General features: G+C 41.8%; 1 protein-coding gene across 2 annotated transcripts in view; it reads right to left on the bottom strand.

Annotated features, from left to right (window-relative positions):
- Positions 1–19,649, bottom strand: part of LOC128754966 (long-chain specific acyl-CoA dehydrogenase, mitochondrial-like) — a 34,618-nt gene that overhangs the window by 3,899 nt on the left and 11,070 nt on the right. For both annotated transcript variants that reach the window (XM_053858000.1, XM_053858010.1), the window contains 3 exons: positions 9,944–9,998; positions 1,123–1,283; positions 634–699 (listed from right to left, as the gene is read on the bottom strand). In XM_053858000.1, the coding sequence (XP_053713975.1) occupies positions 634–699; positions 1,123–1,246 (190 nt within the window). In that variant the 5' untranslated portion in view covers positions 1,247–1,283; positions 9,944–9,998. The remainder of the gene's footprint in view (positions 1–633; positions 700–1,122; positions 1,284–9,943; positions 9,999–19,649) is intronic.

Below are 19,649 nucleotides of genomic sequence, written 5' to 3' on the forward strand. Positions count from 1 at the left end.
TTTATTCAAATGTACTAGCAGTGAAGACTACTTTGTCTTGTGTAATATTTTTGCTTGTTTTTGCTAAAACATCTTCAGCAACATATATTTCTCAAGCATAAGAGTGAAAATGTGTCACATAGGTCCATACTTTAAGCAGATCGTCAGATCACAGAAATGAAGGCTTTGTTTTTTTAATACAAGTAAAATACTATGATTGTTTTTAAATAATAATGATAATAATCGAGCTAAAATAAGTTTAAGTACCAGATCAGTCAGTACTTTGGCTATATGATATTGGTGATTGCATGCAACATGGAGGGTGGGATCGCAGAACAATCAATGTTTCGTGAGGGTCAATATTTACTCAGTCGGTGGAGGGAACTGAGAAGCTATTGACATGGGAGGTGAAATTGGTGGTGGTGGGGATTGTGAGCAGTGAGATGAGATGTTCAGCTATGTGTCCGCGGTTGAGTATTAGTGTAGACTGGACAGTGTCGTACATGCTGCAAGCATCTTTTCAGTGACATGGCGGTGCAGCAGGAGGAGAATCATCCCAAAATGAAACTTTTCTACACTATGTGTTGACTGTGTTAAGAATCAGCGTTCACCAGCTTTCACACTATCGTGGGGATATCAGTGTGTGTCGTGTACCTTGTGCCACGGGCCCAGATGATGGAGAAGGGGGAGGGGAGGGAGGCAAATTGGCTGAGTCCTCCACTGCAAAGGGAGAGAGAGAGACAGACACACCAGGAGGAAACATGGATGGGAGGAAGGAAATGAAAAACTAACATATCTGCCGGCACCAACTCTGTAGGAGGGCTTTGTCTTAAATTTGCGCTTCTTTGAAGATGACCTGTGGGATGTTGGAGGCTTATGCTACACTTGAGGAATTTCATTAGTGTGGATTTATATCCCGTCACAAAGCAAGCAAAAAGGCATCAGCAGAACTCCAATGCAGTTCCAACTTCAGCCATGACCAGCTCTTCTTAACTGAACTAAACAGTCCACAATAAACCTTTTTGAGAAATATTGCTATTTTATGGCAACAGCTCTGGTGGTAAACCTCAGTCTGCAGAGGTCAGATGTAACATGCCTTTTGGTGAAAATGCACAAGGCAAAGTGAGCCATGCAGGCTCTTACCTGTGGCAACAGGATGTGCAGCTGCTCCACCCAGGTATCCGTTCTCTTTGTACCCATAGGCCGAGTAGCCGTTCTGATGTCCGTTGGAGGCCCAGCGCTCCTCTGGCTGCCGTCCGTCTGCCATTCCTGTCTGCTGGGACACCGACCTTGGGAGAGGTCAACTATAAAACAATTTCAACAAGGAAACCAATGATTAGTTGTGTTTGAATATCAGCCACTCCTGGACACAAAGCACATTTCAAGGTGAAGTTCAAAAAGTAGCCACTAGAGGGACAGCTGCACCATCTTTCTCCAATAACAAGATCCGCCTGAGTCAGAAAAAGATTGGAGCAAAATAAGGGTAAAATGCTTTACTTCACTGACTCTAGCTCTAACATTCCTTCGCCAAACACTCACAGATTTATGTAGAAGTATAACTTGTCATCATCAAAATAACAAAGGCAATGTAACCGTCTTCGTTAATGGAAATGAATATGATTTTCCAAAAAGGTACATTTAAAGAAAAATAAAAAAGAAATTCAGAGCGTCAGCCATTAAACAAAAAATGGAGAGAATTTCTCAGGAACACACCCTTCTTACCACGGCACCACAGACCCAGGCAACTATCACCATGGCAACCGAAAGAGACCTCTCTGCTGCCCAGCAGATGAGTTTGACAAACCTTAGCTTCGGGGGAAAAGGTGTTGTCTGGCTGCACATGTAATGTACTGGCTCTTTTGAGCCTGAACAAATGCACTTCAAGAAAACATGCATTAGTGAGGGGCATCTGGCAGCAAGTTAAATAGGCTCATTATCCTGCAGCTGTGGGTAATTTCATCACAACAACTTGATCAACAAGACTAGCCCTGCCTCCCTCTCATTTCTGGTACATTCATATATGTGCATCAGGAAACAGGTTAGCTGGAAATGTTTCCTTGCCTACAGAGACACCTCTTCGCCCTGAAGCCCAAACCAACTCTTAATCTCTCTAATATTCCTACAGTAGGTGTAAATGATAACTGATGCAACATTTAAACTGCAGATGGAAGCAAACACAAAGTAATAGACTGGACCCAACATGAACTACATTTGCTTCATTCCAAAGTATAGTAAGTAATGCTCGGGGATGTTTAAGGGTCTGGTCATTGTGGGAGTGCTGCACATGTGCAACATCGTCCGGACATCTGAGGTGTCTCTGGTGTGGCAGACCCCTTATAAACAAGGGGGGTCAGTGGTCCAGCGGGTTCGTTACAACAATGTAAGAATCTTGTGGGAATGTGCCTTGAGGGTGAGAGTTACCAAGCTCACATATGACCAGGGTCCGCAAGGGATTGCTTGGATTACTCTGTTTTACTCATTAACATAGAGTTCAGCCAAAAGGCAAAAGTCTCAATGTGCCAGTCCATTTATGTTCAGATGGCTACAGGCGTTGGGTAGGGACCCAGAGAGAAGCCAGTTTAGGCGCTATGGGCATCTTGTCAGGACACCTCCTGGATTCCCTAGTGAGGGGTTTCATGAGGAAATGGTTGCTCATGGTTAACATGGGATTGGCTCAGTGTTTTCCCCAGAAAAGCAAGACAACTATAGGACAGGAAGTCTGGGCTTAGCACTGACTGCGGCTGCTGCCCCAGTGACCCGGCATCGACTTACTATTGCAAAAGAAAGAGGATGTCTTTGTTTTCTCCAGAAAAAGTCTGTTTAGGAGTGAATTTTACTTCTTGACTAATTCAGACCAATCCCTTACGAGTGCTTTAATTGGAGGTGACAGAAGTTAAATCAACAGACCGAAAGGTGGAATGCCAAACTTCAGATCCAATCATGAGTGTGGTCAGGAAACAGTAGGGAAGGCAACAGCCCGCACACGTGGGAGCCTTCTTGGCTCCACCCCATCTTTAATCCACCTCCCTTCCCATTGTGCTTCCACCTCCCCCTCTTTCTAACTCCACCCCAATCTGGGTCACTCATCGCGCTCCACAGAGAGCGGCGGCCATCCGAATGTCACCATCCCTTTAGAGTGACGATGGAATCCCTGGCAGCCACTAACCTGCCCTTAATCCGCCTGAATGACTTACAGTTAACACTGGATCAACGGAGGCATCATTTTGAAGTTATTGATGGATGGAATACAGCTACTGGCTTTGCATTTGGGTTTATGCTTCCATAATCTATAATAAGATTACTGGGCTTCATTGGATTGGATATTATACTTTATACAATTCCTTTCATGGATGTGATCTTGGGAATATGAACGTCCTCCGAGTGGAGAATGAGTTCCTTTTGTGATCGCCTCAGAAAAAGTGACATTATTGCAGGAGTACTCAGGGGACAGAGAACAGCAAAGGTTGCAGAGCCCTGGATTTAACCCAGTGTCACCACCGTCATCCTCCTTTGCCCCAGACAAGGATAAGGATCCTGTTTACTCAGCGGGTCCAGCAGGATTGAGGCACAGTGAGCTGTCAGTGAAGTTGTGAATGAAGTGTGCATGAAGGCATTAGCAAACATGCCATTGGTTTACGGACTGATGACGTACTGCAGTACAGGAGGATGGACTAGATAATCTGATCCAACCCCAAACCGATTTCCCTGAGGGAATCAATGTATATTAAAATCTGTTTTAGGTGCGGTTGTGTACACACATCTTAAATCACTCTCTTAACATAACCAACACTATCAGTTACTTTATCACTTGTGTGTACCTTGATCTGGAAATACTTAATGTTCAACAATGTTTTAATCATAAAAAAAAGGCTAATGATGACAAGATAAACTACCGATGAAATTTGGTTGGTTGAAGCATTTTACCAGTCAGTTCAGAAGACAGCCATAGCATCTCAGTTATAGCTCAACAGTTGTTTTACATGACTGTTTATCAAATTACACTGTAATCCCTTTCAATAAAATGCGTTTACACTTCCAAACTTGTTGAGCAAGGTGGTTGTCCCTCCTCCCTTTTTTTTACCCCCTCCTCGCTCAGCTGGCCTGTCTCTTCCCTAAATCTCATCACAGAACTAAATGATCCCTGACATGAACAAGGCCCTATTGGCAGTGATGTCATTGTTCCCATGGTGATGCAGGCCCTCAGATGGGAGGGGCCGTAGGCACAAGAGAAGCTGGACAGCAACACGCTATGGATCCTGATATAGGTCAGCAGGCGCCACCCAAGGCTTCATGACTGAAGGAGCCAAATAGACCACATTTATTTCCATATAAATTATACATGGATATATTTTTAAAATATATTTCATTAACATGTGAACAGAGAGAAACTGTGAGCAAAATGCTGAAAAGTTCAGTTTTAAATTAAAAATATTTATAGGCCAGAATGACATAAATAGTTCTCACGCAGTTGTCAAAAATATTAAGTTATGACCATTTCATCAATAAAATGAATTTGGGAAATAAATATATTCATTATAGACAATCTAACAACAATCCTTCATTGTTTGTCTATTGTTTATTAAGAGATACTCAGGATCAAAAACACCTGCATTTGTAATTTGTGATGTGAAGTCCAGCTTTCTCCAGCAGCAACCAGTTGCACAGCAGACCCACATAAATACTCCATATTTACATTAGCAACGCAGTGTAATCTTATTTTTCCAAGCCATCAACCTTCCATACACATTACAGCACAATTACGTCCGTTCTACACCCATGAATGGCCAGAGCTAGTCATCTGGGTGAGTGCAGATGCTTAGCTCAGACTGTTGGGGTCACATGAGTAATGGGAAAGTGAGTGTGAAATGTCAAGCGGGAGTTTGAGCAGCAACAGCTGGCAGCCCTCAGAATCAGTTCAACACTGTGATTTTTAACCTGTGACAAAATATCTGAAATAGACTGATATAAATGAGAACAGTGTTGGATTTAGATTTTTCACAGATAAATTCGTAGCAGCTATTTTAACGCAACTTGCTTATCAATTTATGTTGTAGAAAATGTCTCACCTTATTTAGAAGGCCAAGCTCAGAGGAAACCAAGGGGCAGACCCAGGAGCAGTTGGAGCAATCTCCCTCCTCGCTGGCCTGGACAAGCTTCAAATTCACCCTGCAGCAGAGAGCGTCCCTCATGACACTGTCACACCCTAACCCAGCAACAGGCGAAGAATATCATGGGTATAACTGAAAGCAAATTCACAAATGTAAAAATAAAAGAAAGCTCAGTGACAAGAGCTTCGTATGTTGAAAAAAAAACCAAAAAAACGTGCCCAGAAACAAAAATTGCAGGCAAACCACAGAGATGATCCACTCAATCATATCAACCATATTATGTTATATGATGATAATCACTAATAATCTCTAACTTCAGGTTTCTGCTTACCTACACAATTCATACAATGGGGAAAATAAGTATTTCACCTCCTGCTGAATTTGTGAGTGTGCCTCCTGACAAAAAAAAAAAAGGGATTATAATCTATAATTTTCATGGTTCAGTGCCAGAATTCTTGCTGGTTGGACGGGAGGTGAAATACTTGTTTTCCATACTATAAAGCTCGAGTAGAAGGGTCTGCTCAAGCCTGCATGAATAGAAAATCTATAAAGAATAAAGCCAGACTGGCTCAAAAACTGCTGGCCATTATTCAATGTTGGAATTAAGCCATCTATCTTCAGGAATTAACCTACAGCTAAGGAGGTGGGAGAGAAAACCGTGTCTACTTGGAAGTCGCCTCATGAGTCACTAACAATTACATTTTGAATCCTTGGTGAAATTGTGATCATTGGGACATGATGTAGGATCAACAAGGCTGCACACAGTTATACCACACTGCCACCCATGGTGTGGTAGATGATGAGATGACCAACAGCATTAAACAAAATGTGAAGTGGGGGTACTGATCACATGGCAGGCAGTGGACAGGAACAGGAGTAAAGTGAGGAGGCCAAAACATTCAACCGCAGGGTGCGACTCTAGTCACAGACGTGTACAGAAAAACAGTAAATCAAGTCAAGTGGAACCAAGCTGTATACTCCTATTTCCTTCTTGGACAACCTAACTACTTGTTAACTGCTTTCCCACGTCTCCAAGTAATCTACTACTATGCTCTGCATGCGTTCATGTAAGGAACCATGTATGGGAAAATGGCTGCAGGTGAAAAGTCCAAGGTGACTGCCACGTAACCCGACTCCCTGCTGAACTAATAAGCGTTACTACTCAGGGTCCTGGTCTCTGGCCAGTTGCTGAGCTCTTCAACCAATCGGCTCACAACAGAGGAAAAAACACTACAGACGTTCACGTCTTTTACTGCATCATCCAGAGCTCATCACTGCAGGCGTAAGTACGGCAGATGAGAATGAATCAGAGAGTCTGACTCAGCTCTGTTGTAACTACCACCACTCCGCAGCTCAGCTCACATCTCATCACCAGTAAACATGTCTACTTGCCTGCACGCCGAAGACGGCACACATTTCAGACATTTTCATATTGTAAACATGGTCACAATAAAATGAAGAGGGAAAAAATGCTATTTAAAATATCATTCATTATTAAAAGACAATAACACTTTACATTTGGGAACACTTTAACTATTAATAAAGTTATTACTTGCTTATTTTCAGTCAATAATCAGTGACTATGATGTTGTTCAGAGCGAACCTTTGATGACATTTCCTAAAATATAGTCATCCTTAACAACGTATTTTATGAGAAATTGCTGACTGATATTCTGCTGATACAGCAGTCTCATCTCAAGTGTGAAACACTTGAAAAAACACTATGAAAACCCTGAATATATGCACCTTATGTGGGCCAGTCTGACCATCAACTCCTTCATTATGCAACAAGTCGGACTAATAAATGATTTTTTGAGTCAGCAGTCACCTCTCCGTGAAGGTCATGCACGCCCACTATAGCTTGGCTCAGTCAGCATCAATGGGCCAACGATCCAAATCTATTTTAAACCACTGACGGATGGACCCGACAGGACAATAGAGAAATCTCATCTGAGAGTGAGAACACAACACCATGAACCAACACACCAACACAAAAAATCAGTTCTATTTAAAGGTTCTGACTGGTCGGGTGTGTGTTCAAATGCTTTCACGGAAGTATATTAAGACACTTTTCATCTCTGTAATTTCATATCACCGTCAGATTTAGAGCGCTTACAAGTTTCATGAAGCATTTATGAGCCAAGCGTTCAGAGATGACTTACTCAATGTTACATCGATCATCAATCCATTCTCTTTGGATTCATATTGTGTTGTAATTTTTGTACTTGTGGAGTATCATTGGATTGGTTTTAGCAACTGGTATCAGAAGAGTAAAGCTCACAAGCGTTTGAACATATGTAAATCCAAATATTGATGTAGATAGTAACTAACAATGACAGTGAACAAAAGCATGAAATGCATGGAGAAAACATGCTGCCAGAAACTGGCAGTAAGAGAGAAGGACAAAAATAATCCAAGGCAGAAAAAGTGAGATTTGCCAAACAGGAAACATGTTGATTTGTCAGAGGAGAGACAAAAATGGCCTGAAGGGATAATAACGAGAGTCGAGAGAGCAACAGGAAGTCATTTCATTTAAAGGTTAAGCCATGTTTATTATATCCAAGTTCTTTTATAACACCACAATGAGCATTTAATGACTGTTTTTATCTACTCAGTCATTACAGTGAAAACACAGACATGAATAGCAAACGGACTATTGCCAGCACAGATGAACAAGACATCAACAAAAGTAACTTGAGGGAGCTTTTTTGGTCGCTGACATCAGTCTTGACCTTATGTCCCTCTCGAGAGGATGGATCTAACAGAAGGCAAAATGGAAGGCGGGGCCTAATCCACGGCAGACTCCACCACACAGGGAATATGGACAAAGTAATTCTAATCTCTGCAATGTTCTAAAAAGTTTGGCAGAATTTCTCAAGCTTTACAAAAATGAGGCAAATAAGAAAAGTCATTTTTAATATAGAACTTCAAGCCCGCAAATGTGAATCTTGGCAGGCTTCAATGAAGAGTTAAAAACAGGAAAAATGTGTTCGAAAAACACTTTTCGAAATGTTTGTTTGTCAGTTGGTTTGAGCAAGGGGTCCATGTTTTTAGCCAGCTGCCCATTGCAGTATTTCCTTATCCGGAATGAACTACCACAAAGTGTGGCCCCCTCTCACACCACAGACAGCATTCACCAACCCATAATCCCAGAGGTTGGGATTGAGCACAAAAGACACACACGGAATGAATGCATATATGGAGTAACAATATACACAACAATCTACGACTCTAAAGTCAGAGAATTTGTACAATCTCCTGTCCTTCAGGAGAACTAGAAGGTCATCAGCTCAAGGCTTGGCAAACAAGCACCTAATGAATCAGGCGAATCAACCGGACAACTGGTTCTTTGATCAAAATGAAAGACATTCTCGTAAACTTTTCTATGAGAACCACAGGGTATATAACTTTACCTTAAACCCTTTCACACGCCTGAGAAGGCTATTAGAACTTAACAGGACAAGCTCTGTGTGTGTTTGCCCTGCAGTTGCTGTGGCAAGAGTGGATCCAGTCGTGATGTGTCTGACAGTTGCAGGCCTTTTTCTGTGGCCCCAGGAGCCACACTCTAATCTGCCCATCCTTAACACGTTGCCTGTGGGAAAATGTCAACGACTCTGGAATAATTGGCTTCTTAGGAATGTACTGCAGGAATTCTATTTTTAATGATTTGGCCTTACTTTCAGTGGCTCAGTGATGAAGAACGACTGAGTGACATTGAACTGGTTCTGGTTGTAAAATTCTTTAGAACAACAGTCCAGCTGTTCAGCCAAACTGATTCCACGATTATCTCTTTCACGTAAACAAAGCAGGCGCATGCAGTAACAAGCTAGGATTTGGAAACGGGGCGTCCAAAGGCCCACCCCTTGCCCATAACCCCACCCCCAGCACACTTCCCCCCCAACACGCAATGACGACTGACTTAACTTGCTTAGTGAAACAGAAGCTGTAAGCATCTATTTGTGCAAAAATAACTTTTATAAAAAGAAACATTTGAGTCAAATACAGTTTTTTTTTAACAACACAACCAATGTAATGACACTGCGAGTAGGGAGTTATACAGGCGCTATTGACCAGCTATTTAGGGCGCCCTGCTGAGAAAAACAGGGTGTCCATTTTTTCATGTTTTGCAGTTCCCCCCTCGCACCAAATAATCAAAGACATTTGAATTGAGTGGGACAAAAATAAACAAGCAAAACCATCTGCTTCCACTATCTGGAGGAAAAGTTCCAGATCATTTATCGATCCATCACTCATTTTGGTTTCTGAACAGGCAACTTGTGATGAAGTTATGAATTGTGAGGACAACTAAGGACATATTTGGCCCCATGTCTTTAGTTACACTGAGACATCCTTAGTTTTGTCACAAGCAAATGACAGGTGGAGGAATGACAGCGCAGGTGAGACAGATGCTCTAAGACACGGACATACAGCCACCAGACAGCACAATTTAAAGCGGTAAAGAAAGCGTGTTTGTGTATATCCAGCACCAGTTCGAACACAAAGACTGGATAGCTTCCAATCTCCTGTGCATGAATGACTCAGCTCAATCTGGGCAGTTAACAGGCGCTTGTCAGTCAATCTCCAGGCCTAAGGTACAAACTGCCAACAGCCTTGCAACTCACACTGCCTTCCTCTAAATATATTGTAGTTTGATCCAAAATACACACAAGCACACATCCTGTCTAGACAAGATTCTCTGAGAAGAAGAAAGGTCAGCCAGCATCTTTTTTTCCCAGCAACCGCAGCGATAATTCGCTCAATAAACACAAATAAAAATTATTTTAAAAATCTGCAGTTTGGAAATGAGTCATGAGGTGCATTCCTGTGTTCATTCAGACGGGTACAAGCGGGCTTACCTGCTCGGGTGGGGCGGCTGGACCAGTGTTGGAGGTCAGGAGGATGCAATGGTTCCTGAAAAGAGAGGAGAAATGAGGAAAGGGGAAAAAATGGAATCACTGGAGCGTCACCAAAACCCTGTGTGTGCGAGCGCAGGCAAACACACACTAACCCATTCTGGTTGTAGGTACACTCCACCTTGCTATCGCGACCGGTGCACAGGGGGGATGGGTGGATTTTGCCGAGGCGAAAGACCTGTGTTCATGTATTAATTCATGTTGGAAAGGAACAGTCGCAAGATGACGGGCATTTTCTTTCTTAAAAAATGCCTGTTCATTATCCTCCATCTCATCATTTGAGATTATTGACCCAAATTGAGGTGGAATTTGAGAGTGAATGTGAGAGCGCGTTGTGCAGGGGTGTCTGCCCTGTGCTGAATAATTGCTCTGTACTGGTGCTCATTTGCAGGCATGGCCGAGCGCAGCAGCAGCACAGAAACAAAGAGTGACAGGGAGAGGGACGGGGGAGGAGGAGGTACAGGGACCGCACCAGACTGCAGACAAGCAGAGTACAACTCAGACAGCAGAGAAGTGCGGAAGCTTAAATCCTAGCTCATTAGCACAAACACCTTTCAGGCCCAGATTAGCAGTGTAGTAAGTCTATTTTAATAAAACACTCACGACACACGAAGCCAGTGGCTAAACATCCAAAATATTGCAATTGCTAGTCAGTTGGCAAAAAAATGTGAGGGAAATATCTTCTTAATTGAAAATTAATAAAATAAAATAAATGCTTTTATAAAGCACCTTTCAGAACTCTGGTCAAAAAGTCCTTTAGAGTGTCTACATTGCCACATCAGATACTGTATAAGAGTCACACGTTTCATTACACAGGATCACGTGAGTGCAACTGACATGTATTGCCAGAGATATGCACTTTATTCAACTGATATAGCTCATTGTTGCTGCCATGAAATTTAACTAGAGGTTCTGTCTAGAGGAGGCTTTGAAATGCCATGGTAAGTTATTTTTATTGATGTATTGTCACGTTCGTATGAGATAAGTATTACGTTCGTACGAGAAAAAAACACATTTGTATGAGAAAATTATCACGTTCATATATGAATCATAGTGAATCATTAGCCTCATAAATGACTTGAGGACAAATCTGCACAATTTTTCGTGACATACAAATTAAATTTTCAAAAACGGATTTTGCTTTTCAAAAGTAAAACTTGAGGTTCGTATAAAACAGGACCAGTATTTTCAGTGCACAGATGTGAATTTGCTGACATATGATGTTACCATGACATTCTGGACGCAGTAACAACATAACCACCATCTCTCTGCAACGCTGCTCTGCTTCAGTGGTCAATAAGAACATAGAACTACAAAGAAAATCATTTCTGCGTACGTCAGTTTTCTATTAACAGACTTTCAAATAACCAGTCTGCAGCCAGTGGACACTCCCAGTCACAGTTGCCAAAACTTGAGGAGACCAGAGACGGTGATCAACACGCTGATTCATAATGTTTCCGAAAAAAAAAAAAAAGAAAAAACAATTCAAGTATACTGGTGGATGACTGCTTGGAATAAGAGCGGATTTCACCTTTGAAGTAAGTCAAGTCCACATTAAAGCAAAGATACGCAGTTATTGGAGAACAACATTGGACAACATTAAGAGGACCACACTGATGTCCTTTTATTTTTTTGCAGAAACAGAAAGAAAAAAAAGGAGGAAATTGGAAATTCAAGAAAATGTCTGTGAGTTTGGACAAATACTTTGGCATGAAGTTGCATAAGCCAGCGCTAAAAGAATGGTGAGAGCAGTAACAGAAGAAGAACAAAGATCAACACAGTATATAAAAAGTGATAAGAAATGACGCACATAAAAAGAAAATACTGTATACCTGGATCAAATATGTTTCATAATTTGGATTTTCCATGTGGGTGCCATGTAGCCTGACTTTATGGTGGATATTCCTCAATTCAAAAATAGCAAATCTACTGTATAATCTGTAGAGTCATGATTAATCTGGTCCCGGATAAAAAGGTGGGTCACCCCCATCTCTGGACTGGTGGGGGGTGCAGTGCACCCACACAAGTACACTGCACAATGATCAGGATTAGCTGGTGTATAATTACTGCCCCCCCGATGATTTCAAGGCAACAAATCTGGATCTGACACATTTAGAAATGTTTAAGTTTGGGTCATTTTTATCAAAAAATTAAATAACATTTCAATATGCACTGCTTCAAATTATTCCTATTTCCCTGGTGAAATAATCAATAAGGAAGCTTGTGACTTTGGCAAGCACTTGTTTTTGTTTTTGATTGAACGTGTTTGCATTGAGCCTGTCATTGAAAGAAGAATCTGAACAGTCTGGCCAAAACCTAATTTGACAACTGCGTTCTGACCAAAGTCCAGCTGGGGGACGACAAGAAAGGCCCTCTATGAAGAGTCTGCACTCCATCACAACATGAGGGAAATGATTCACAAAGAGGAGATAACCGTAAAACATAACCAAAATAATGATTGATAAAATCAATAAGTTAAGACTGCCTGAAACAAAGACAGCACTCCAGAAACCAAGTATTGTTTTCCTGTGTCAACAGAAAGGAAGTACTGACTTATATTTCAGTGAATGGAAACTGTAGCTGCGGAGAAAACATGACGTGTGCCTTTTTCAAGGTTGCAGCATGAACGCGTTTTCACTGAGTGGGCATATTTACTGCAGGAGGTCCGGTGTTTGTGGCTTCCCTGCATCATCAATCCAAGCTTACGCGTGTCCAGTCTCTGCCGCCGCATCATTGAGCTGCTGTGTTGTGGGGGCAGTTGTTGACATGTGTCTGGATGACGTGAGTCGTGGCATCATATGTATTTCTACTGTGACCTTCAGTGGTAGAAGCACTACGTTTGTTGACCACCGCCTCCCTCCAGACCACAAACATAAGCCTTGCAGTATTAATACTTTCTCCCAGACGTGGGCCACATAATCTCCCGCTCTGGCGCGGTCCTGTGTTGGACCGATTAGCAAGCACATCAGCGGTGGTGGTCCAAAATAACAACTCTCTTTCTGACACAACCAAACATAGACTTAAGAGCAGATTAATCTCATTACACAAATCAGAGCTCAGCCGGTTCAAAGAGGCTACAAGCCATTTGTCTCCTCTGAATCAGTCAGTGGTGCACAAATCAGTCAAATCATGTAAGAAGTCGCAGACGCTAAAACTCATCCTTCCGACTGATTTACACACAAACACACACACACAAACATACGAGCTGATCCTCGCGGCTCTTTAAATAGACACACTTATCTGCTGCAGTACCTGCTGAAAATCTGACTCTCGAATAACACCATGACTTAGCAACAACCTGAAGTCAGAATGTTGCAGTGAAGGACAAAAAAACGTCAGTGAGCTCATCTAGTTTGAAGACCTATTAGCCTGACAAGTTGCAGTGCAACAAAACTTTATTTTCAAAGAATGCAGAAAAAAACTCACCAAAAACTACATATAAATCATTGAGTAAATCTCCAAATCTCAAAGACGTTCAATAGAAATTAGAAAAAAAAACAAAACTCTGAACTCTGGACTCTGAACCGTCACTACTGTCCAACTCATGTCAAAGGATTTTAATTCGGAAATGCAGTAGGACAGCTAGACATTGACCATAGCCTTCATGCATTATGGCTTATTATTCCTACATTGACCACCAAAGAAAAGTCGCAGAGTACCATGGAAAACACATAAGAAAGAAAGTGCCTAAAATGACTTGTTCATCTTCATCCCCCAGCAAATGTCAGCGCACACTAATGAACTTCAAGACACACCAACATACTTTAGGAAAGGGGAAAAGATGTTCATCTGGGTGTTTATGTTCCCTGCTTGCGCGCTGACATTCCATCCAATATTAACAACAGGAAATGCCTGAAAAGTGATATATGGCTGTAAAAGGCCTGTTAAGACCAAGAGGACAGTGAGAGAGTGAGAGGAAGCGAAGGCAGTATTTGTGCTCCACGGAGAGTGGTGGTCAACTGACATTAGACGGTTTTAAAACATGTAAATGTGGCAGTCTGAAGGAGTGTGTCGTTGTCAACAAGAATTTCTCCATTTACTCACTTCAAATGTGAGTGCGAGAGCTCCACCTCTGTTGTGTGTGTGTGTGTGTGTCTGTGTGTGTGGCTTCATACAAACCACAGGGTGTAGTCAAGAGCTTTGAAGTCGCCCAACAGCCTCGGCTGAACTCACACTGCTACACTGCTAGCTACTGTACAACCCCCCATCATGGCGCGGAAATGTCACAAAATACTGTCTATTCATTGGAAACACTGCACACTTTATTGCCCAATCAAGGGTTAAAGGGTTACATGAAAGCTATACACAAATATAGCTATACACATGCTTGGCGCGGCGATTTTAAGTGAGTGAAATCATTTGAAAAGGGAAGTGGATAATGTACTTATGTTTGTTGAAAGAATGCCACAGAGTCAGATATTGACAAAGACTGCTCCATTAGATGCCACTAATAATGGACTGATGAGGCTTCATGAAACTGTCCTTGTTTTCAGAGCCCACCAGATGGCGCTCTTGGTTTAAATACGATGTGAAGTTTCATTGAAATGGTTATTTAAATCCAAAGATTTTAGAGCAGAGAGCGCCATCTGGTGGCCTCTGAAAATAAGGACACTGTTTCATGAAGCCTCATAAGTCAGGAGAGACACTGAAGCCCGGGATACACTGTGCGATTTTTGGGATCGTGTCGTATACATGGTGAAACCAGAAGCAACTAAGCCCTCACAACCACTTCCTGATCGATGGGATGAAACTCAAACTTGTTTGAAATCCTGTTCGCCCCAAGTGAGGCACCACTGAAGCAGAGTCACAAGCCGATTTACCTCAACCTGTCACACTACACATGTGTCCATGCGTAGATACGGAGGTGCAATTTAGCCGTTGCTGTTGACCTCCAGCTCTTGTTGGAGAACAGACAGAGCACAGTCCAGAGTTTCTGCTACACATGAACAATTGTGGCCTCCAGAATTGCAATCCTTTTGAAAAGATGAAATCTCACCAGATCTGACGTGACGAAACAAAAGACACAACAAGCATCATGTAGCTGCACATGATAATGGTTTGCTACAAAAAAAAAAATCCCAAAGGAAACATAATGACAGGAACACGTCCTCATCTTGCCCAGACACATAAGAAGAGACGGACCAGGTGCGGACAGCGACAAAATGACATTCTCTTCTCACGATTAGAAACTAGTCTTTTTATCATGTCAACTCATTTAATATTAAAATTGACCCCTCTAATGCCTTGTTTCTATTCGCTTCTAGATTAGGTTTCGGACCTGTTCTTGCAGCTTGTTTATTGTCTACATTGCATTTGCTTATACAAAGCTCTGAAGTGCTGCATACAATGTGAGCAGTCAATGGCATCTGAACAGGAAACGTGAGCTGTTCCCTCGTACAGTATGAGCAGCAGTTGAAGACAACCACTGAATAAATATGGTACTCTTGCCCAGCTAGAGTGGTTTGGGAGGAGCATATTAGAATGCTGACTTTTCACGAAGCTCACACAGCGACACTGACGCTTTTAGTGATGCACAAACACTGGACTCGGCTCCAAAACAAAACACGAGCCGAAGCCGTGGGTCAATCCGTGAAACAAGCCATTAAGCACTGTGCTAACAGCAACAAGGGCCTTCCATACATGTGCCATCTGCTCAAACTTAGCACCTGCACCGACAACCCTGAGGTCTGGACACTAGTTGTCAGGTACCAGTAGACTTTACACAATACTCAGTATTAGTGAATGAACATTTGACTTCCTCGTCAGTTTTATCAAATCAGATCAAACCTGTTTGACTCCTTTTCTTCACAATCACTTTCAGTTTCTTCATCCATTGTCTTCTATGCAGCTGTGACCCATAAGCAATAAACAGAATCATAGATACGATGTAACAAATAGAAGAAATACTGTCCGTTTTTGGACCAGCAAATGAGAAGACACACTCTTGTTTAGGACCAAAGACATTAAGGGGACTCATTCAAGCATCCAGATGTTGGGTGGTTACTCCAGAGAGGCGTGTGCCGTGCTGCAGATGACATCTATAAAAGTGCTGTTTGGCCCTCAAGGAGAGAAGACACACGTGTACACTGGAGCAGCGGAAGTTTCTGGAAGTCATCAGCAGAGGTGAGGGTCAACAGGACGGCTGCTTGCAGCAAGTTGTCATCATTCACACAAACACACACCAGCATTGATGTGAAATATCCAAACCTTTCCAGAAATCGAAAGAATTAGAATGTAGCTTTGGGGCCCCTTTGCCATCTCTGATGCAGGAGAGGTACAGGACACACAAAACTAAACACATCATTTCTAAACATACATGAGGATTCCATTGTGATGCTCACCCACACTATTTATTAGAGTGTAAGAAAATGTCGATATACTCACGGCAGGATGACTGTATGTCTGACCTGCAACGCTAAAGACTGTCTGCAGCTCAATCAGTCTCAAAAATAAATATGAAATTGTGCTAAAAATGTGATTTCATCATTTTAAAAAATTGTGTTTCTGCCATACTTCAGTCTTTTTCACGTTAGATCAGCCAATAGAGCTCAAACCTTTGTTAAAAGTGAATCCTTGAACGACAGACAATTTTTGTTCTCGACACATTCAATCATTAGACATCAGATGGTCGGCTTCAACAATCGATGCAAAAGACAATTTCATTTAAAGAGTGTGTTAAGGCTGCAAATCAAACGTGAGAGCACACTGCTGCGTCTGTTGCAGGAAACTAGCTCCTCCAAGTGCTGGCCATTAGGGAAAGAGATACTTCAATATTGTGGTGGGACTGAGATGTGAGCCAGTAGAATCAACAGGAAGCGAGAGCACAGGGAGTCATGCTGTGAGATGTAGCTGTGGTTGGGTTACTTCCTGGGAACCTGTTGCCCATGTGCATTAACAAAATGGAAAGATGGTGTGAAAGGAAATGAAAGAGGCTTATTGAACTGATGTGTTGCATTGATCTCTCTTTGCTCTAGCTTATTGATTCAGTCGCCACGAAAGTGCTGCAGCACATTTACTCTTCTAACCACAGCAAATGTTGCGTTCGGTCATGAAATAAATGAAAGTAAATGCGGGCTGTGGGTCAAAAAAGGAAGAAACGTGACTTAGTTCTACACTGAAACATGTTTGCTTACATTCTGGATCATCTTTGGAGATAAGGTAGACATCTGCCATGTTCCCTCTGCTCAGATCAGACGGAGACAGCAGAGGATTCTGTTAGGAAAGTTAACATCTGAAATTGCTGTTTACATTGTTCCCTCCCCACAAGCCCCTATTGACTCACATTCTCAGCGCTAATTCACTGCTGAGCCTTTAAACCCTGGGAAGAGGAATTTCATTTGATCTTTCTTAAGTCCTGCTATTTCCTGACATCTCTTTGCCAGACATGTGTGATCAAAAACATGAGTGTTCAGGACTCAAGACACTGTAACCTGTTCACCAGATCTGAGGAATGAATATAAAGATTGGTGTACCTGACTGTGCATATTCAGTTGCTGAACAGCTTTCATGAGGTGTCTGCCTCGTCACATCGACCTACCTTACCTAGCTTCAGAATTGCTGCTGAATCATTGCGCTCACTAGAATAAATTATTTGAATCTCTCTTCTCTAGCATGTTTTTCTTCCAGGTGTTGCTTTAGAATTCATTCACATTCCTGACATTTTTCTCTCTGATATTGGCGCATCAGAACTATTATTACACAAATACAATAACAGTACATTAGTGTGACATGAGTGCAAGTAAAACTAGTAGAATTCTCTATAACTAATACTCCATTTGTCCCCAACACCTAACTTCTCCATCTTATAGAAACTTACCAAATTGTTAAACCTCTTATTCCAGTGATATACTACTATTATATTATATGACAAAATCCTAAATATCATATTGCAAAACATAAAATATAAATAGAATACAATATTTACAACTCGATCACAAGCTCCCAAATTCAGTGGCAACGCTGCTACATTTTTGCTCATTGACGGCAACTGAATGCCATGAGAATAGATTAGATGGCCTTTATTATTCCCACAGTGGGGAAATATGTGTAATTTCTCCTTATTTTTAAGTTAATAAATGAAGTCTAAGGAACATGATTTGGGCCACACACCGAATAAGGGCAATGATATGAAGTCCGTTGAAAGATGACCAACTACATGGTGGAGCCTGCGAGGTGAAGACTGTGCTTCCAACTGTTACTTCCAATGAGAGGCACTAGAGCTGCTGCAGCAACCAGTGTGGATGAGGACATAAATGTTTGCACCATTTGATCAGCTCCTGTAGGACCATCTAATGTGAGGCCACAGACGGTCATGTGGCCTGCTAAAGTCTCTTGATAAGATTCTTCAGGAGGAGGCCGTCCATCGCATATAGACTACTTCAACCTCAGACACAGACAAGTTATGTAAAAGTGCTGGGAGAAAGCAGATGGTGGCGGATTAGCATTTTATTATGGACGTGCAGAGTTGTTGGAGGGGAATCCTCAAACTTTTTCTTTCCCACAGAGAGAGATGAGAGCCGTGGAAAAGATAACACTAGAAAGGAGAGAATAAATAATGGAAATCTAGGAGCGCAAAGACAGAAGAAGTGGGAAAAGTTTGTGATGACCTATGTGGCCCATAAGGTAACATGACAAAAACGGTGCTGCTGCGTACTGTATCCTGTGAAAATCAAACTCCACAGGTCAATAACAGAATTCACAGATGAAGAGAACAGGGTTTCTTAAATCCTGTTCATCTTGCAGACACTAAAGAGCATTTCTGAAAGATGGAAACCCCAGATCACAGTGCTCAAGTGGACTCCATTGTAACGCTGACAGACTTGGTTCGCATGACTCCCATAGAGTCTGTTCAATGTCACTTACAGACAGAGGACAGGAGACGGAAGTGGCGGCAGGAAAAGCAGAAATCATTCCTCCAAAATTATGTCATGTAATCTAGGTTATACATACAAGCCAGGAGCAGCAGGAATGTTCCGTCTGTTGTAGTGAAAGCTTGGAACCGCAAGAACTTTCCATGTGGAGAGGGACATATTATATACAAGATTTAATGCTGTATAAAATTGAATCATTTTTAAAAAGTGCACTGAAATATAAAACTACAGATACAGACCACATAATCCAATTTATATCCAAGAATCAACAGAGTGAAATAAAGGAAGATCAAGATCGATTCCAAGATCCATCATCCATTCCCGGATAAAGCAACGCATGTTATGACGGTAAGCTTGAGACCAAAATAGTTCATTTCATTTTTAACCCTTGAGACACCATAGTAGCAAAAGTGCAACAGGCAATAATGTGGCATTTAAACAAGCCAAGCTGCAAATATGGAGTTGAATGTACTTTAGGTTAAGCAACATTTGTAGGCGTTACTGGCAGACAGGAAGTGACGCTGCTTCTGCTGGTAGTCAACACATAGTAGTCCATGAGGATGAAGTAGTGTTTTGTCAAAACAATATGACGTCACCAGTGTGCTGCCTGGTGATATACAAATTAGATGTAAACCTTGGCTCACACTTAAGATTTTTCTTATTTAGAGTGTGCCTTTATGTAGGGGCCAGCCTTTTGAAATGTTAATATCAAAGTTGAATATCTATCTAAATGGTTAAGGTAGGTGGCTGAAAGAATCTGTGAAAGGTTCATTCTTTGT

This window comes from Synchiropus splendidus, chromosome 1, assembly GCF_027744825.2.
Source record: "Synchiropus splendidus isolate RoL2022-P1 chromosome 1, RoL_Sspl_1.0, whole genome shotgun sequence".
Taxonomy (NCBI): Eukaryota; Metazoa; Chordata; class Actinopteri; order Syngnathiformes; family Callionymidae; genus Synchiropus; species Synchiropus splendidus.